At 33.3% G+C, this 22,127-nt stretch overlaps 1 protein-coding gene across 2 annotated transcripts in view; it reads right to left on the bottom strand.

Moving 5' to 3' along the window:
* Nucleotides 1–335: 335 nt before the first annotated feature.
* Nucleotides 336–22,127, bottom strand: part of LOC112054351 (sodium/calcium exchanger 3) — a 135,520-nt gene continuing 113,728 nt past the window's right edge. The window contains exons 3-8 of one of the 2 annotated variants that reach the window (XM_024094121.2): nt 16,783–16,940; nt 15,752–15,851; nt 15,017–15,109; nt 13,773–13,931; nt 12,148–12,319; nt 336–11,041 (exon numbers count right to left, since the gene is read on the bottom strand). In XM_024094121.2, coding sequence (XP_023949889.2) covers nt 10,837–11,041; nt 12,148–12,319; nt 13,773–13,931; nt 15,017–15,109; nt 15,752–15,851; nt 16,783–16,940 — 887 coding nt within the window. In that variant the 3' untranslated portion in view covers nt 336–10,836. Of the gene's footprint in view, nt 11,042–12,147; nt 12,320–13,740; nt 13,932–15,016; nt 15,110–15,751; nt 15,852–16,782; nt 16,941–22,127 lie in introns of those variants that run through there. The other variant, XM_052888032.1, reaches the window with a different exon arrangement.

Genomic DNA, 22,127 nt, shown 5'->3' on the forward strand with positions numbered 1-22,127 from the left:
CCGACTAGTTGGTGGGAAATGGGAATATTGGTCATATTTAAAAGATATGGCTAATATTCATTTTTAAAAAAATAAACTTAACTTAAGCTCGTCAGAATCCATGTTAATGCTCAGTTACCACTACCGGTTCAAGCAAACACGCTGGAAACAGCGAGAATCAGGGTTTAACAAACGCGAAAAGTAGCGGGTGTAAATGTGTTGCCAAAACGGACGTGCAGTACGTAACGCACAGAAAAAAACCGCTAGTCTGAAACCGCCTTTTATAAGGAAGACTTTTCATAATAATCTATAAAAACAAAAAAGCAATAGAGTAGACTATAAATAAAACTCCGTAGTAAGTACTTAACAAACACTTTAATTCATATAAATAACAATAATAATTATCAAAATAACTACAACGTTTGATTGGCGTGCCTTTCCTTTAATAATTACAACACACATACAACATCAAGGATAGATTTTACAATTTATAATTAAGCAATATGATTTTTTTCTATAACAAAAATTGGAAACTTTTGATAGGAATTCGAAATTTATCACTAAGAGGTACGAAGTACAACTACCTATTTAGGAGGAACAGGAAAATGTATAGAGAATTTTTATTTTATTTATTTATTAGATTCTAAGAGTGTCCTCTATAATATGCTTATTAAATTTTAGTACAACTGAAAATATTTAACTTATATTATAAACAATGGTTTATTGTTGATAAATAATAGGGTCACACAGACGATACATTTTTTCATTAACTTAACTTGTATAGTGAAGTAAGCAATAAAAATGCTACTTCTAAAGTAATATTTTAAAAAGATGTGATTTGATTGTTTGATTTAGTTACGAATCAGCTCCAAAAGTCCTAGATCGATTTAAAAATTTTACTAACCAATGGAAAGGTACATTAGCGAGTAACATACGTTATTTTTTTATCCCCGTATTCCCATAGGAATGGGAGATACGCAGGTGAAGCATCAGGGTGCTATCTTTTATAAAAGTATAGCTTTTAGTTACGTGTTTTATCCAAATGGGAGATACATTAATTGGTGCTTCTCAATTTCAGACGCACGTCTGGTTATGGCGTCACGTTCTGGCTCGAGCTCAAAGAAATGTTACAAAATGAGAATATCAAGCAACTCAGCGCAACGTATTCAATACGCAGCGCTGGCACAGAATACATTACGGTCTGAATGTTACTCGTATATCCTAGTAAGTTTGTCATTTGACTCGTGAATGGGGTTGGAGATCGTGTCGTGAGGCTGCGATATGGGTTTTATATCCGTAAAGATATTACAGTTTAATATAAAACGATAAAATTTAAATTTCATGGTTAGACATATAACAAATTATTTATTATTTATGTAGTTGCTTGCTTGTATTATTGTGCATATATAGAAAAAACAATTGTAATAATAAATAAATATCATTCATAATACGAGTATTATAACATCATATTAGTGTGCAGATATACGGAACAATTGCATTGTTTATTTATGTTTTATACATATTTTATTTACACTCTATAAAATTATTTGATAACTTTATTGTACAAATTAATTATAAAATAACCAAATAGTTTTATAATATTAATTACATTTTTTACTCCATCGTTTTCTTAGTTCTATTGCATTCAATTTATAAATACAATAATTGTATACGTACATATAATATAATATTATAATTTATTTTGTAATTGGATGTTAATAGATTTTAAAAATCGTTTTCTTCATGCTAGTCTTGAAATAGTATTTTTATTAAACAAACAATAATGACATCTTTAACTTTGTAAACACAAATTCTTTAATTACATTAAATTAACAAATATAATGAAACTTTTGGCATTAAGCATAAAAATGCAAGAAACATCAGTAAATTTTATTGCAGTAGTAGGATCCATGGAGACTGCACATTTTTTTTTACAAATACAGATCTTTATTCATACATATGTATTCTCAACATTCATGCCAATCTATAATTTTTTTCGAACTACCTTCTACTTTTACCTGATGATGGCTACCATATAATTACAATGTGATAAGTTAATACTAAACGCGGCAATATTTTTAAATTAAAACCCAACAAAATAAGGAGAGATGTCCTTGTATACGCGATACTGTGGAAAACTTTGACACTATTTATATACTATACGGAGCCTAGCTGTTTAGAACAGCTGTTGGAATAGTTAAAAGCTTTTCAGAGTTTCCTTTGCGTTCTATCCTTACATCAAATATATAAAAATCCCATGTACGGGTGTTTGTGTTAGCACTCTTTCGCGGCTCCACCAATTTTATCACATTCGCTGCGATACGAGGTCAATTGACCTCGTGCGTCTTTATACGAGGTTACAGTGTATTCAAGAGTTACGAGGTCGATGGACTTCGTACCGCACCAGAGGAAAGTTTAGAAATATCAGTGCCGCAGCGAAGGTGTTAATGGTTTTGTTTGTATATTTGGGTAGTGTATGTAGCCATAGTAAATTAATTTTTGACCTATCGATGCATAATACCTTCCTAGCCCCATCTCTCATTTATTATCGCAATTTTAGTATTAAAGAAGAAATATATGGCAGAGCAACGTTTGCCGAGTCACAAGGTAATCTATCGGCAGCGTAATCGGAGCATCACGGCAAGACAACGTCATGCCGTTTGCCTTTACGGCATGTCGGCGTTATGTTGTTTGCCGTTACAGCAACAGAGGCAATGTCACTGCCAATGCGTGCCGATAGATGTATCACATCAAAATAGAATCGATTTGTATAACCATTTCACGTTTTCACACTGCAATCAATAGATATAGCTTGTAGACTTTGGCTCTGATTCGAATTGGACGCAATGCGCAAACATTAAGTTGTAGTAATGGTTAGCTAATTCACTCCGCGAACAGCGCTCAAACCAAATATATTCATATATATATAACAAAAATACATACATTAAATTTCAGATATATTTGTACCTAAGTGCAGTTCAGATAGTAAACAAATTAATAAAATATTTATTCTTTTGAAAACAATTTAAACATTAGCAGATAAAACTTAAGCTTAAACTGTTAATACAGTAATTAAAATAATAATAAATTTATTGGTTTGCTTTGGAAAATAAATCCTAAAAAATAGTGCTTTATCTATAAATCTAGTTCGATGTGTACTGATTGTAGTTTAATTTACCTAAAAGCGGACGGCATGATATAAATTAATTAATATAGAAATGTATTTTGCAAATGTACATGAAATAAAATAAAAGGTTTTAGCTTTGAGTCTTTACTACGAGTAGGTATACATTATATATTTTGTATGCAGTAAAATAGAACGATTGAACTATGCCTACTACCAATTCTTCAAATATCAAAACGGTTGTTTTATAGTTATAGCTGGACCGCCGCTAACGCCCCATAATATATATAAGAATCAGAATATAGTATATATTATAGTACACTAGAATCTGCGCAAACATAGCCAATCTATTCCCTCGCAGTTACATTCGAATATAGGCGTAACAGGCAACGAGGCAACTGACGTGTGAGAGACGAAAAAAAAAGGATAACCACTATAGACTTTCCAACTTCATGTTGCCACTGAGAACTTCTTGAATATTGGCAACATTGCCTCTGCAACGAGAACTTTAGACGTTATTGCAACTGTAATGGCGGTAAAGCCTAAAATTATAATTTTAAAGACTTTGAAATCCAAATTTTGTTGAAAGACTATCTACTTTAAGTATGCCATCTTAGTTATAGTGAAGACAATTTTATAGGACATGACTAGAATATATTAGGTATATCAAAAACTAGATTCATCAAAAATAAGCACGATTTAAGTAAAGCGGCGCAAAATAACTCGTATGGCAATATCTTTAACACCTGATTCATAGGAAACTCTATCTTAAAAGTACAACAGTGTAGAATATATAATAATAAAAAAGCATTTCAATATGTGAAGAGTTAGAAAATTTAAAAATCGCTATTGATAGAGATAGTTAAAACATTTAAAACCTCATAGAAAGAGTGATAGAGAAAGTATTAGAAATACTAAGTGGTAAATAATTTCAAAAAAGAATTTGGTCCAAACCAGACAAGGACAGACAGTCCGTTTGTGAAAAAGCTATATATTTATATAGAAAGGCGAATATATAGAAGTCCATAAAAGCTGTGCAAATATAATAACAATTACTTAGATGATTTAAAAATTGTATCTACTAATACTTTTACATCAGTAGTTGAGACTTAATTAATTAAGTAAGTTTTAAGTTAAGTCAATTATAGTAATTATTTCATTGTGTTTTTAAATAATTCCCGATTAATTCTAGGTAATATTTTTTTTGATTACCTATTCATATGATTTGAGAATTCAGTGTCGTTAAAGTAATCAATGAATTTTTATACTTTATTTGTATGGTTTGATCATCCTCGTTTGTCAATAAAATCCTCTGTAAGTCTTCGGCATTTGTTTTTTTTATAATCACGCTGTAGATTTTGCCAAAGATATTAGGAATAATCGTATGTTTCTCACTCATTTCAGTCGAACGTGATGTTATTGATGAATTAACGAATGCAGTATCATTCGTTAATTCATCATTCAAGGGCTTTTCACTCACTTTTTAGGTCGTTAAAGTGTTCATTTGGTAAGTATGAATAAGTTGGATCGTTTATTTGATTCATATAATTTTTGCTGCACTAGCTTTGATCTGTCCGTCTGTCATTGATCTGTCTGTCTGTTCTGTCAGTCTGTTCTAAAAATTCCAAGCTATCGTTATTAATTTGCACAGCTTTAATGGAAAGAAGTCTTTACAAAATATGTTTTGCTGTACCCTCTACTGAATTGTGTTGGCATATCTTTAGAATAAAACAGGTTCTATAAAACACCCTTGTAAATTATTATAATGAATATAATTTAATAATTTTCAAATAATTGTAGAGTTTGCGGTAGACTGTGAACTACAACGGATATAACCCTCTTAGCTAATACAAGTCTGTTTCGAATTGTGTATTGTGTATTTCGAATGTATAAATAAAATGAAAATAAAAAAGCCTTTGATTTCTTTCATAAATTTTACGGAGTTCGGTATGATTTTACGTCAGTAAACTCAATTAATTTGGTTAGTAAAACTTAAATATATGTTAGCACATTAGTAGTTTGTATTTATAACGCAAGAACTCCAGAATTATGTCCAATTGTCCCTGTCCTGTGCTATTTGGTACCAATATGGGCTAGCAATTTTTTTTATTTCGCCTTTCCACCTTATTGTCCCTCCAAAAATATTGTCGTCTTATCGGTCGAGTTGGAGGAAAGTTAGGAAATCGGTTATAAGTATCTATTGCTATGTTTTAGTAAGTCGTTTTGTTAGAGTAATAGTTTTATAGTTTTATCGTTCACTTTTCGTTTCTTTTTTATACTCGTATAGGTAAGAAATATTTTGCAATAGTAGTGAATAGGAGTGTTTTTCTTTGCATTCCTTTCAGCTATTGTTGCGTGTTCTAAATAATAGAAGCGACGCCTGAGGGTTATTTGCCGTTATAGTTCGTTTGAACGTTTCTAGTTCTATTTTTTTATTTACCATTATCATTCTAACATAAAAATAATTGTAGTACCACAATTCAGTGTCAGATATTGTATTCAGAAATCACTCATTATCAAAGCTACACAGAGAAATATATTCAAAAATTTATATATTTAGTAGAAACAAGGTAAATACACAATATTTTCCGGAACATGCAAAAGTGGTAAACGTCAAATATTCAGAGTAAGATTTTATAAAATAGTATTTTCGAGAAGAGTTAGAAATTATATGAATACTTACTTAGAAAGTTAGGTGAGGAACGGTACGTGCTGCAAATGTAACTTTAAACTAAAAAATGAAAAATTGCCTATAACATACAACTAAAAAATTTAAAACAAAACTAATTGACTGAAGTTGGCCAATCGAAAATATTTTAATTACATAAATCGATTTATCGAAAAGAAAAATATTATTAAAATAAATAAAATACTCTAAGCTGTTGTGATATAAATAACTTTATTCTAACGGTGGTTTGACTATGTTCTAGATGGTGATTTCATCTAAATTTCATCTAATTTTCATATTTCTATACATTATAAAGCGTATGATCTCTTCTTTTATTTATGCAGGTACCTAAATTCATCATTATTATTATCTATTATATTTTATTAGGCAGTTTATTGAAATAGGAAATAGTATATGTATTGAAAATTTCTAGGAGACACTTCTAAACGCTAAATAAATTAATAATTAAAGGTAACTCACACGAGGATAGTTATTTAATTGCCAGTGACAGTATCTTGATAGGCATCAATCTCAATGCTATTAACACTTTCGGCCATATTTATAAACACGGATTAAGAATTAGAATCTCAATTTTCTTCAAAGTAAAAAGAACTTTAAGTAGTAGCGAATAGGTCCATTATACTTTGAAGAAAATTGCGGTTTAAATCTTAACCTATGTTTATAAAGTATACTCGTAAGTCTAAGAGGCTGTCATTGCCAGAACTTAGCTGATTTAGAAAAGCTCAGTATTTGTAAAATTGCAAAGTTCTTGCTACTACATGTTACCTCTTAGCTAAATAGAAAGAAACTGTCACTGACATTCAAAAAACTCTCCTTATATAAGTTAAACATTTACAACATGAGGTTGTATATTCTCAAAAAATAATGTACATATTCAAATTTCAAGAATCATTAGGTAGTATTAGAAATTGGTTAATTTATTCTTATATTATAACAAAATAATGATAACAAATAAAATATAATTATTTTAGAGATAATTATTTTTACTAACTTAATAAATTATAAAGGTGCTCTCAGTGAAAAGGATTTTATAATATTTGTTACTAAAATGTACGTATGTTTTATATCATGGGTAATATTGGAACAATTAAAAACCATTTTAGCAACTTTAAAATCATACATTATCTTACAATGATTATTTTTGTTAAAATTAGGACACAGATTAATTGAGAGATTCTCGCAAACAACAAAACTAATTCTGAGAACACTCCATGAAATCACACATGTATGTAATACAAATATACAATGAAAGTACACGCAATGTACGATAATAGTATTATAAAATAATAATTTTAAAAGAATTCACAGAACAGTCGAATCGGTAGTTCAGATTTGTGAGATTCTCGTGAATAACATAATTAATTTCCAGAACACCGTAAGTAAGTGGAAGCTGTCGCCACAAAAAACGAATCTAAATTGACTTAACGATTGAACTGATAAAAAATATATAGAAATTGGCAAATTGGTGATAAAATTATAATTGGTTTAAAAAATCTAAAAAAAAAAAATAGAATTTAAACTATCGTGAGTGTTATTCATATTAATTGATTATAAAACACTTCCGTGATACAACATCGGAGTTTGCCTGACTAGTTATGACCCCATACGGGGCCCTTAGTCATGAGCGATGTCCAAAAATCGTTTGGATCGTGCCGCGTTGCAAGAACGCTCATGACTAAGGGTCCGTATGGGTTCTCAACTAGTCGGGCATACTCCATCGTTGTATCATATTAAAAAATATATTAAAATCTACAGGGTAGGACGACACTAATGATTAGAAAATCCTAAAAAATGAACACACGCCATATTATAATGTCATTTTCGCTTAATATAAAACTCGGTAGCTATAGCATACGTTAATTATATCTATTACACTTATATACAAAAACACTAGGTATACGTAAACACATAACGTCACATGGCCTCACTATAAATAATTTTAATTATGTCTATCGACAACGCTTTCCTTGTCACCTACGCAAATGGCTTTGTTATTTATAAACTACGGCATAATATTTTGAAGCTACGTAACTTTAGTAAACGAAAGTGTACTCTATTTAGGAGTAAACAAAGTCTTTGCATTCAATTAGGAAATAATTAATCATAATTAATATTATATTGTTGTATTTTTCATTTTTAATTCTAGGCAATACTACACCGCCGCGGTATGAAATGCAAATGAATTTTTGGACAAAACATCCAGCAAATCTTTAAATAATCTTGCATTCTCGTTTATTTCCCAAGCAACTATCAGTGCCGTCTGTGGAATCAGCGGGATGTGAGGCTTGTCTCTCAAAGCGCAATCGCAAGAATTCTCAAGCATTCTCTCGAATTGAGACGTAATCGACGGTCTATTTCATTCTGCGGCAGTGTAAATTGAACCTTAAGATCACGTTTATCTGCTTAACTCAACATAGACAACTCGCTAGGTACGAATTCTACAATGCTGCCTTACGCCTGTAATGTGACATAAATGTAGGTAACTAACTATACTGTGCATATACACCATACATAGGAGTGATTTTAGGTAATGTAGGTATAAACAGACTGTCTTGTTTATTTGCATCAATTATGTAAATATATAATTATCTTAATTTGTGATAATTTTAATATGCAAAAGAAAGTCAAATTTAGTGTAATATTTAATGTATACATTGGTACCTAAAATGAGATAGCATTCAAAATATTATGTACCTATCTTTTACATAGTTTCATTTTGTATGAACGATTTGTTAAACAAAAAATAATTAATTCTAGTACAAATATACTAACACGTAACGTTACAACTTACCGTTACGAGTAGTTTGCTTCAAAAAAAGTAAGCATTATGCATGTATATTGTTTAATTAAACGGCTTAGAAAAGAAAAATTGTATACTTAAGAAAAGTATGCTGCAAAACTACTTATATTTGATTGTATATGTTTAAAAACAATTCGTTTGTACAAAACAAAACTCTCTTTTCTAAATATTAAACAAATATTCTTAAAAATGGACTACTTCTACTAAATTATTGTATACTTAAAACATTTAGTTATATAATATAATTATATTTATATATTTCATTTTGTATTCTAATTAGACCTTTATACCACAGCCTTCAAGGCTATATACACGTAATGATATCAGAAAATGTGAAAGAGAAACGCCTAGAGGAAGAAGGAAAAAACTTTAATGGACTTCTACACCTGTACATTTGAGCACATTTGCCTCAATTTTCTTGCTGGAAACATTATTTCCCATTTTTATTTGAGCTTCCAACTACGAGTACCATCCATAGGATAACGTTTGAACATAAATATTCAAGTTTAAGTTTCTCAACTAAACTAATGCTTACCAAAATGTTAAATTTAAGGTACCTTACCCTTACTTGTCAAAATAAATGGTTTTTTCTTACTCAGATAAATAATAATATCATTTTTAAATTAATATAATAAGACACTAACACGGCTAATGATATTTCTTTAAAAAGAAAACAATAATCTTTAAAGAACCAGTATATTTAAAGTTATAATTGAATATTTACTTCCACACTAGGATTCCATGCTTCATGGAAGGCAGTTAATTATTTTTATGAACCTGAAAAAACAACGAGTAAAAAGGCATAAATCTCACTCATACAAATGGATGCTGCTACTCTTAAATACCATTACTACTGTTGGCGTAGAACGCCAAAAACAAAGTGCTGCTTTTATCTATAACCAGCATTTTTTTTGTTTTTTTTTTTTAATGTAATTTCACCTAAACTGAAATCAAGTATCAACCCGTTATTATCAATAAATTGATTGATTGATAATAATGGGTTGATAATTTTACAGAAAAATCCTTATTTGTGGATGAATTCCAAATTCGAAGGAAATTTTTAATTTAAGATCTGATCAGCAAAGGAGAATGCCCATTTCTAGTAAAGGTTTTGTTCGAACATTAACATTATCAATGTTATCACTAGAGTCAACTATTGGTTCTTTTCATGTGGTTCTGTTGTCTGATTTGTATTTATTTTGTAGGGAAGTGTAGCATTTCATTCGCTTGGTTTAATTATAACATTCATTTGAATGGTTTACCTACCTTCAATTTATTGTTGGTTAGGTCTATATGTAGTGCCTTTGTAGTCAAGTGGCCGTGGATTCTCTTTCTACGATCGCAAACGTTTCGAAAACTAAATAAATAGGGGCTGGTATTGTCAATCCATGTCGGATAGTCCGTTTAGCTTTGGATGTAGTGGTAAGGTTCGAGCAAGTCAGTAATAAGTCTGTAGTTCCTTTGCTTTATATACCAACCCTTTTCCTTTCCGTTTCCTGTCTGTCTACTGTAACAGTCTGTCTTTACTATAGATTTCATAGAGTATAGAATACTAGATAATCTAAGGTTTAATCTAAGGTTTCACACAATCTAATTCACAGCTACATCAAAAGGCCAACAGACTCCTAAATGTAGTCAAACTATACATCATGGTTGGATGCTCAAATAAAAACAGATTATAGTACCTTCTACTTTATATTCTAAAACACTAATAAAATATCTATCTTTTGAAATGTTCTATCTTCATAGAACATTTCCATTGTTCTTTTATCCAATTTAATACTTATCCTGATTTAATTCGATCTGCGGTTTCCCACAATATATTTGATGCTTACACTTAGTTAAAGTATCAAATATGTATTTTGCAAAGAGTTGAAAGAATAACGCCCGAAATTTTAAAAATATATTTTGATAAGACAAAATAATTATTCCTACAATTAAAATAATTATTGTTATTCATGAATTAAATTTAAACAAGAGACAAATTGCATCATGAATTAAATTTTCAATTTTTCAAATTTTATTTTAACTTCTTTATTAATTTATAATTTTACAAATTTTGTCTAACTGAATGGACTATTTAGATCTTCAGTTCCGCTAACTTGGTATATACCTACAGCCATCCCCATTTCAGATTTAAGTACTTACGATTAAAAAAAAAAGTTATTACTATGAATTCCGGGCGTTGTAACTCTTAATACCACAATCGAATGTAGACAATCTTAAAACTATCTTTCAATAGATTTAAAACCCTTCAATAAAATCATAAGCTTCTAAAGTGGACATGGTGAGATATATGAGCCATAAAGAGAAAAAGAAGATGGATGTAACGATCTTGACACCACGAGGACCCCCCAGCTCACCACCGACGGACTTTCTCCTCCGTATCACGAGCACTATGACGGCTACGATAGCTTCTGAACAGAACATGGTGACGCTGAACGCTAAGCTGCAAATAAAATAATTAAAGATAACCACAATTTTGACTAGTGGTAGGCTTTGGCAGTGGTTATCACTCACTGGCAACAAAGTACAGTGTAGAAATCGTCAGAGGCATGCGTAAAACTTGTACCTCTTCCAAGTTAACACACTTCCATCTTAGACTGCATCGTCACTTAACATCAGGTGAGATCGCAATCAAGGGCTAACTTGTCATTCAATAAAAAACAATAACATACAAATTGTAGCTCTCTTTTAAGTTGCAATAAAGTTAAAGGGATGGTTAAAGAAATACCTCAAAGGCCGGCAACGAATTGGCAATCCGGTTATACTATTTATAGGAAGCGATAATTTTATAAGACAAAAACGAAATTTAAGATCACGTAAAATTTTAATAAGCTTTAAAACAATATTGGATTGTTGAAAGAGAGAATAAAATTAATTGTCTGATTGATTTACAAGTTCCAACCTTCTGAAATCGATCCTTGATTGCTAATAAGTACCTACGAATAGGACATCCGTCAAGTTATCATCATCATCGTGTGCCATCCTCGAACCAAAATTTGGGGGTCACGTGAAAAGCCTTCCTATTTGTAGCCGTTTCTTTTAGCTGCGAATACCCTAGTCCAGTCTACTCCCTTATATCGACCAACCATTGTCCTTTTGCCCAATATTTTGGGCAATATCACATTTGGAAGTGAAAACTGGGCTCCTCTCTGCATGTGCCGACAGAAGTTCTTTTAGCTGAGGACACCCTAGCCCAGCGGATATCTCTTATATCGACCATTGTCGTCATTGGCAGACGTGTGCTCAGTGCTTTTGCCCAATATTTTGGGCAATATCACCTTTGGAAGTGAAAATTGGGCTCCTCTCTGCATGTGCCGACAGAAGTCAAGCTTTTTCGCTTCAACTAATACAAATCGTTTAGAAAGCGCTATCTATATATACTCAATCGACTATTGTCGTCACTGGCAGACGTGTGCTCTTCTTTTGCCCATTATTTTGGGCAATATCACCTTTGGAAGTGAAAACTGAGCTCCTCTCTGCATGTACCCAAAGAAGCCAAGCTTTCTTCGCATCAACTAATTTAAAGCGTATAGAAAGCTCTATACTCACTTGCCAGGCTCCACGTGAAACTTTTCGTTTTTACTCCAGTGGACTATCGCAGCTACAGTCCACGCGACTCCAATGCCCAGGAATACGTTGACAGCGTTGGAGCCGGTGACGTTGCCCACGGACGCGTCCGCGTGCTTGTCTTGTATGGCTGCCACTTTGCTCGCGAAGGTGTCTGGAAAGAGTATTTAATATAGTTCATAGGAAAGACGTATCCGCATGCTAGTCTGCTATGGTGTCTGGATATTTTATATACTCTAGTTGATGGTATAGGCAGATGGTCTATCTAATGGTGATGATTATCATGGTCGTAGAAAAAATATTGTATGCCACTGTACGTAATTAGCCATTGTATCACTCGTGCTTTTTATTGTGTCACAAAAATCACTCGTGCTTGCGACATGACAGTCCACATAAATACCTAGTTTAATATTGATGCTAACTGTGATCATGACAATGTGATGCCAAATTAATTATAACAAGACAAACGCATAAAATGTTGCAAACAATACACCGAACGCCGTAAATCATTTGAAATTTCCAAGAAGAATGTTTAAAAGATAAGCTTTTTTTCCGTGACAAAGAGATATTTCAACAATAAGTGATTCTTTTCCCGGAGCGTGCAATTTTTCGTTCATTTGAGCGATCCACTCTATTTTAATGCCATTATAAATCATAGTCGCAGAGGATAAGCTCTTAGTGCCGTGTCATGATTGATGTTGGCAATTAATAAACTGTCGTAACTACATACCTACTACTAACTTTATCTACGAGTTGTCTAGGTTAGACCACAAAATACATAATAGCATAGGACAAGTACCAGTAAACGTAAACGTCCACATATCCGCATCGTATCGGACGCATCGCATCAAACGGATTTTTAATTTTACGATAGATAAATGCGATCCGTACGATGCGGAACAGTGGACGCACTTGTATACAAAGTATACTACAATTCGTTTGATGCGTATCTATGGAGGCCTATCATAATAGTACAAGCGGTTAGGCTTCAAAGATTTTTTTACTACATAATTTACTTCAACCACCCTGACGAGGTCTGGCGTAAACGTCGTTGTTGGAAAATTTAAAAATAAAGAAATGAAAACCTTTAGATGATCCAAAGATTTAAACAAAATTCCGTAAATTGCATATTGTCCTTGACATTTTATAGCCGGTGCCAAGAAATTTCATGTAATGACTGTTAGTGACCAGACTTATGCAGATGATTGACACTACGAAGCACAAGTAACGCCTCCCAATCTCAATCAGCAAACTTACCAGGTATACTCGTCCCCAGGGCAACGAATATGATGGCAGTGACTGAGTCCTTAATGCCCAGGGTGCAGCCGAAGTGTGAGGCCACGTCGCCGATGACTGCAGTGACCAAACCGATGCAGATGATTGACACTACGAAGCACAGAAAGCTCTTGCCAATATCAAACAGCAAACTTACCAGGTATACTCGTCCCCAGGGCAACGAATATGATGGCAGTGACTGAGTCCTTAATGCCCAGGGTGCAGCCGAAGTGCGAGGCCACGTCGCCGATGACTGCAGTGACCAAACCGATGCAGATGATTGACACTACGAAGCACAGAAAGCTCTTGCCAATATCAAACAGCAAACTTACCAGGTATACTCGTCCCCAGGGCAACGAATATGATGGCAGTGACTGAGTCCTTAATGCCCAGGGTGCAGCCGAAGTGTGAGGCCACGTCGCCGATAACTGCAGTGACCAGACCTATGCAGATGATTGACACTACGAAGCAGAGGTAGCCGCCGCCAATATCTGTCAACAAACATAAGTTAAAGTCGCCGTATTGTTCTTTAGACAGTGGTACCTGGAGTATGCACTTAAGCTGAATAATATAACTTATTTAGCTGAATCACGAGAACACCTTAACTTTAAAAATGTAGACTATTTCCCTTATAAATCTCTTATTTTATTTAATCTTTAGTGTATGAACAAAACATCAATTAGCAGGGCACACATAACATTCACACGTCCTTAAATAGAATGACACGCCATGCCGTCATGTACAAAGTAATATGCCCGTTCAAGATGTCGAAATAGCTGCCACATCCTTTAGAATTTTATATTTTTTTTCATATGTTGGATACAATAAGTTAATACTGTCTGTTGTCCACGTGGATCGTGGTTATTTGTATGTATTCTGTATTTTAAAAATAAAGGGCAGAAACGGAACGTATGTAATGACAGCATAACATGTCACTTTTCGACTTTTTGAAAACCAACGAATTTTACGCGAGCTGCTTGTCTTTCTCTCAGTTTGTCTCCACTTAAGTTTCCATATAGGCCGTTTTAAAGTGAAATCTGTGTGTTATTGGTCCTTACAAAGTGGTCCTTCGAGCCGGATTTGAATGGATAAATTGCTAAATCCTAGGATAGGGCTTGCTTGTAGAATTCAAAATTGAACTTGCTTTTACAAGATTTATATCTTTTATTTAAGTTACTCAAAGGAGAATCTTATGGAGAACTATGAGGAAAGCAGTAATAAAGAAAACTTCATATTAACCAGAGTTTTTACAGAACGATATCTTTTGGAGCAGCTACAAATAAATACTCTAGCGCCCAGACTCTCCACAAGGAGATTAGTAAAGAGAGAGGCATCAGGCGACCCTCGGGCGGGAAGCTTTCTCGCGCAAAGAATTTCAATCGCAATTCAACGCGAGAATACTGCCTGCGTGATGGGCACTCTAGTTTTGATAAGTATTTTTAAGTATTAGTTTTAATTTATTTTAATTTTATAATTTTATTCAATTTATGCTCATTTTAATAGTTAAATTTTGTTATACGAAAAGGTCAGAATTGACAATAAAATCATAATACTCTCAATTGTAATGAATACTTGCCTGTGGGTGGAATTAAAGCAAATAATATCTTCCAGAAGACCGTCACAACATGGAGCACGTAGTCCGACACTGAAGGCGGCTCGTCTGGGTTATCTAAATAACACATACTTTTATTATTGTATGTTATGTTGTTGTTTGTATGTTATTATTAACTAGCTGACGCCGCGCGGTTTTACACGCGTGGTTCCCGTTCCCGTAGGAATAAGGAGATAATATATAGCTTATAGTTTTCCTCGATAAATGGGCTATCTAACAATGAAAGATTTTTTTAAATCGGACCAGTAGTTCTTGAGATTAGGACGTTTAAGCAAACAAAAAAGCAAACAAACTCTTCTGCTTTATAATATTAGTATAGATATAGGTGAGATAGCACTCGGGCCCTTTATTTCTAAAACTATGATATAAAATTTTTGCAGTTAATAATATAATGAAGCTGTAATGAAACTAGCCGTAATAGCCCAGTGGAGATGACCTTTAACGTAGGGCTTTTCAGTTATGTGCATTTTAAGAAATTAAATATCACGTGTCTCAAACGGTGAAGAAAAAACATCATCAGGAAACCTGCATACCAGAGAATTTTCATTTCTTGTCTCTACGATTGTGAAGTCTGCCAATCCGCATTTGGTTAGCGTGATGAATTATGAATCCTAACCTCATTCTGAGAGGAGGATCATGCTCATCAGTGAGCTGATTATGGGTTGTTAAAGATGACAATGATGTTGAGAAGCTAATTACCAGGATTCGCCGTCAAAGCCTCCGAGAACTGTTCTTTCCATGATGACGTGCCGATTATGATTGATGCATTTGCTCTTTGCACTAATTTATCTACAGTGTTCTGGAAATAAATATTTAGTAAATTACTCATGTACAACTAATGGAGAATTACAACATATTTAATTAAATATTTAAAGAGGTCGGTTAGCTTAAACCAATAATATAAACCGAATACGATCAATAAGTTCTTTAAATAAATTAAATTTGTTTGATTTAAATGATTTACTCGAAGCATTCACATTGAAATAATTTTAATCGTCAACTAAGTAAATTAATTAACAACATTAGAAATAAACGAGGACAATAAAGAGAAAGAGCAAAATTAAACACACACTTACAGATACAATCCTCCAACCGTTAGGGTTGTATCTGTAAGTACGTTTGTTTGTTTAAGATTCCTCATTAGTGCGTTGCATCGTCGCAACGTGTCAATGCATTGTACGTTGTACCTGCGTTGCGATGACACAAAATATCGTTGTGCAAGAGGAAAGCGCACGCACCCAGTCTGTCTCAACACTGGATCGAAACAAGTGAAACACTGTTCGTCGTAGCACCGAGCGTTAAGAAGTCGCTGCGACAGCAAAACGCTTGTGGCATGTCATTTAAAATATACGGAAAACGACGTGGTTGCGACGCTGTGAGGTCGCAACCGAACGCAACGCACTAATGGGACTTTGTATTACATGATTTCTCTACCTTACTGTACAAAGATTTTTTAACTATACACTGCAGGTATAAATTTCACAAAATGGGAAATTCCTCCTGCAATTCAGGGACGTAATGAATCCTCGGGGTATGCATAGCCTTTTTGCATCTATGAAGTGCACACCACAGGCAGTATAATCTACTAGTTCGGATTACTTTAGTATTTTAGTCGAGTTCGAACAATTTTTGGATTTACCGCCAGAAAATCGTTCGTAATCGACTATAATGCTAAAGTAGTCCGAAGTAGGCCTAAGCGGTATAAAAATCTTTTTTCCAACAACATTTACCTTAAATTCCTTGCTCTCCTTAACTCTAAGCTGCGCTCGGGTGATCTCTCCCGCACGGGGCCAGCCCATCATGGCCACCACTGCCTCCTCCTCGGGCAGCGTGGTCAGATTCTGAACGTGGTCAACTTCATAGCCAGGCATCAATGGACGATTGTCATCTGCAAAGAGAAATTCATTCAGACACAATCGCGGACAAGTCGATGGACACCATAATTATGTTATAAAGAATATGAGGGTACCTGTAGAATTTGTAGAACTACCTGCTTGTAAGCCAATAAATTTATTGGGGAAGTCAGTTGTATTCCGACCGCCGACGAGAGCGGACTTCCTCCAAATACTAAAATAGTGTATAACTAATTTATTACACCATCCCATTCCCTTAAGTGAGATATTCTAGAACTTTTTAACCTTATAGTTTTTAGTTATTATATCAACTAAACGCACCTTACACTTATCTGAAAGCGTGATAACTTCTTCGCTTTCCCACCTATCTCGACAATATTCAAATGGCAATTGCAAAATACTTTGTTATCCAGCCCCTGTTGTGAAGTGATTCTCTTTCTACGATCGCAGACGCTTCGAGAAGTAGAAAAATGTATGGGAATGACATTTGCTATCGACAGGTCATGTGATCGATCTGTCATTCCCATACAGTTTTCTACTTTTCGAAGCGTTTGCGATCGTAGAAAGAGAATCGACGTGCTACTTGGCTACAGGGGCTGATCTATTTTGAAGAAAACTGCATTTTCATTTTACATTGTATTCAATAAATTTTATTTTATTCGTCGCCAAGCAGATTATGAAAAAAAAACAATCATATTGTAACTACGAATGAATCGATATAAAAACGGTATACATTGTATTGGTAAGAAAATGTTACATTTTCCTTTTACGGTTTTTCCACGATCAAATTTCGCCACGCGAATTCGCAACATAATAAGAAGGTATACGTAATTACTTTCCATTAAGGCATGAAATAATGAAAACGTTAATTAGATCGAACACGAAGTTTTACTTTGATACTGCGGTTATTTGTTATTATACATTGTATCATGATTACTGCTTTGCTTGTATACAGCCATTTTTAATAATATACGAGCACTACGCAACCTTTAGTTACCTGGCTTAGCTTAGTTATTAGATATTACTTTAAAAATACTTTAATATTACACTAAACAACAAACTTGCTTAATACAAAGAAGAATAATTGACTAGCGAATAGTTGAGAGACGAATATCTTAGCATTCCATGGATTCAACGGGTGCCGGATCCATCGCATGGTAGAGAGAAAAACCGAGCAGAATCCTGAACTTGTGACTACAGGATGTAGGGTTAAGGAATTACTTGGCAATCGATTAACACTTCCCTCTGCTCGTGTTGTTCTCCCTGCCTAGTCGAGTATGGTAAATCTTATTAGAGCAGCTTTGGATACCCGTTCCAATATAGAACTAGCTGCACTTCTAGAGAGGCTAAGGTCTTTTAACAAGTTATACAGAGATTTTGCTGGTAATCCTCTCGCACCTACTTCTATGGTGTACAGACTAACTGAATAGGCATTTTAACCGACTTCCAAAAAGGAGGAGGTTCTACGTTCGGCTGTATGTATGTTTTTTTTTATGTATGTCCAGCGATAATTCCGTCAATTATGGACCGATTTTGAAAATTCTTTTTTGTTTTGAAGGTTTCTTTTTTACTTTCAGGGTGGTCCCATTTTTTTCATGTCAGGATCTGATGATGGCATCCTGGAGAAATTTCGAAAGTTGTAGAGACGGCTAGTGCGTTTGTTAGTGTTTCCTTAAGGTATTTTAAACCACTACAACTTTATGAAGGTTTGGAGTTGGTCTGATGATGGAGCCGAAACACAGGCGGTGGAACTCGTCAAGGATTTTCAGCAGTCACCTTTTGTTTGGGCTTGATTAATTTGTATTGATAAGTACTTTCCACCTATATGGGTTGTGACTGTATTAAGGGTCTGGTGATGAAGACGAGGGACAGTGAAGAGAACAGCAATTGTGATTAAGTGTTTAAATGTGCATGTTTTTAAGTTAGACGTAGTATATATTTTTTTAACGTAACCGTTAAAAGTACATGTAATAAAAATCGTTGAACATAAAAAAATAATTATGCCCGTTTTTTGGAAAAAAAAAGCTTTGTAGAAGAAAAAAGCCAAAGTTTTATTGGCTGAAAAAACTATTCAAAAATAATTACCAATCATAAAATCAACGCTAAAGTAATTTTCCAGCACATGGTACGTGATATACTAAACTGCATTGAAGGCAGAAATGGTTGTGTTTTGTACAAAAACCAATATAACTTAAAAACCGTAAAATTTCGACTAACATATATTGCGTTACTATAGTAGGCCTATGTCAGCTATCACCCTGTAAAGTATGTCGTAATATTTACGGGACACTCTGTATAAGTGTCAGGAAACACAAACGCCGGAAGGGCATTTGAAATTTTTGCTGTGCGCAATTCATTTCGTACGAGTGCCTGAGAATCTTTCTTCTTTCTTTATCATCATAAATCGTTATATTATATGTATGTATGTATATATGTATTTATTTAAATATAGTATTGATATGTACTGTTATAATATATATATTTATTTTAATTTATTTATTAGTGTTATTTTTAATGTATTTAATATTATTTACTTTTATTATATATTTATTAAGTATAATATGTTTCCTCACTTTTTTTCTGTTGTACCTATCCATTTCTTTTGTTTAAAATCTCTCCCACTGCCAAGGGTCACTGGCAGAGATCTCTTATAGAGATAAGTGTTTCCTTGTCCACTGGTTTTCTTTTTACTTTTGTGTGTTACTAATATTGGTACAAAATAAATTTAAAAAAAAAAGAATCATATAGTTTGCGTTTACATTTAAGCAAAAATCTCTGTACTTAAGCTTAAGGCCAGAAATAGGCGCATAATGTGAACAGAGCCTAATAGTTACTCCCATGCGGTGGGTCATAAATCACACACACACTTTGATTAAGGGACAGACCTTCATTACGGCATTAGGATGCAGTGCCAAGGTTTGCGTGATGCCAAATTTATGGCCTGCGGTCATCCGGTAAATTGCTTTTGTCTATACAGTGGTGTATTGTACAGATTTATGTTGTTTATATACACATATATTATACAGATTAATGCTGCTTTGATATACATCCATATACTAATATTATAAATGTGAAATGTGTCTGTCTGTTTGTTTGTCCGTCTTTTACGGCAAAATGGAGCGATGAATTGACGTGATGTTTTAAGTGAAGAAAGTTGAAAGGATGCAGAGTGATTTGAGCTACTTTTGCCTCTTTCTAAACCCCCCCCCCCCCCAACTTCCCTAAAATGGGGGGTGGAAGTTTTTATGGAGGATTCCGCAATTTTCGAGGTAGAAAGCTAAAAAAACCGTTCATAGTTTTTTTTTTGAAAATCCGCCCCAACCCCTTAGAAAAGGGGTAAAATTTTATATGGGACTTTTCGTAATTTTCAAGGTAGTAAGTTAAAAATCGGTACACAGATTCTTTGTTACCAACGAAAATTACCAGTTTTACTTTTTTTGGAAATCTTTTTGGGGTATCCTCTAGGGATGATGTTACCCCGAAATTAGCGCGAGCGAAGCCGCCAAACAAAAGCAGCATACAAATATACTATACATATAATATGATGCTTTGAAATACATATATTACACATCTGTGTGTCGTTTGTATACAGCATATATGTTTGATAACTAAACGCTTGAGCGGGTTAACGCTTGACTGATATTCTTTTGTTTGACCGGAAAAACGATACTTTCCCCTAGTGCGGAACGAGGTTTTTTGACCTCGTACTAAAACTTTCTGTGGTGCGGAACGAGGTGTATCGACCTCGTAACTTTTACGAGGTCAATTGACCTCGTTCCGCAGCGAACGTGGTAATGCCAACTACTACAGTATTGAACCAAAGCAGCATTCGAACCACATTATACATGAACTTTATTAAATAAGATTTAGACCCAACCCTCGTTCATGCTGGAATGCTAACTTTGCAAGACAGTTTGCATTCCTGCTATCTTGAGAAGTTCGTTATAAATAAATCACAATAAACCTTTAAATTATCTATAATATTAAGTATTAATTAATAAATATGCAATATTTATTAGCGGTATACTACAAAATCATCATACTTAAATAATAAGACGACAAAAATTCTCATCAAGCATATTTTTTTATATAGAACGAGCAAAATAAAAAGTACATTCACAAACATGATAGTATGATAGCACTATGAGTTGCGTTGTAAATTGTGATCAACACATCCAAATACATCGAGTCAAATTGAGACTAATCACATTAATATTAAATTGAAAAATTTTGTGACAAATAACGAAGTACGTTTATACTATAAGTAATACCTACAGCTTAAGGCAGACTACCGACTTCTTCCGCATAGAGTGAAATATTTTTCGAATAATAATTAATTCTTATTTCAGATTTTATTGAAAAACAAACTAAAAAATAGCTTACTCTGCCCTTGTAATTTGCACGAAATTCCGGTTCATTTTCATTCAATATTTCAATAATTAAACATACCAAAAAAATTGTTTTGTTAGGGTTTTTTCCTTTCCTTGTTATTTAAAAGAAAGGAATTCATTTGAACATTAAATATTTTAAAATTCATATTCGACCACTTTACCTACCACTTTATTATAACGTACTTATGCCTAGATTATTACATATACCATTCCTTACCTTGATAATCTAGATAAATCTGTGGAATACAATATTAGGATAAAAATTAATGGTGGTTTTAATGAATGGCCAAGAACGCTCGCATAAAGATTGATTAGTTAATGTTCCTTTTACTTATCATGACCTCTACAAACCAAATAAAACACCATTAACTGTTGTAGTTAGTTATAATTTATTATAGCGCATGAGAAAATTAAAATATCACATTTTATGCTACAAAAAATTATTAAAATCCTCTAGCAATACAAAATCTACGAGAAAATATCAAACCAATCCTTACTTGACACAGACGGACAGTCCATCCGTTCAAGCGTGCGATAGAGTGAAGAAAAGATATTTATATTAGATAATTCATAAATACATGCAATTCATACTTATATAAATATAATTTGTGCGTGTGGTGAAAGCATTCACATATTTACAAAAGGCATATTAATATTAACATTTAATAATAATTTAAGCCACGTATTCATTATTCCAAGAATGTTATACTAACTTTCTATTGAACAGCTTCTTAGTAATGAAGATTTAATGATAATCAAGATTTATAAATTACGAAGCATTGTATGCTAATGAATACGAGGCTTAAGAATATAAAGGCATAAATATACAAA

The sequence above is a fragment of the Bicyclus anynana genome, chromosome 21 (genome assembly GCF_947172395.1).
Source record: "Bicyclus anynana chromosome 21, ilBicAnyn1.1, whole genome shotgun sequence".
Lineage (NCBI taxonomy): Eukaryota > Metazoa > Arthropoda > Insecta > Lepidoptera > Nymphalidae > Bicyclus > Bicyclus anynana.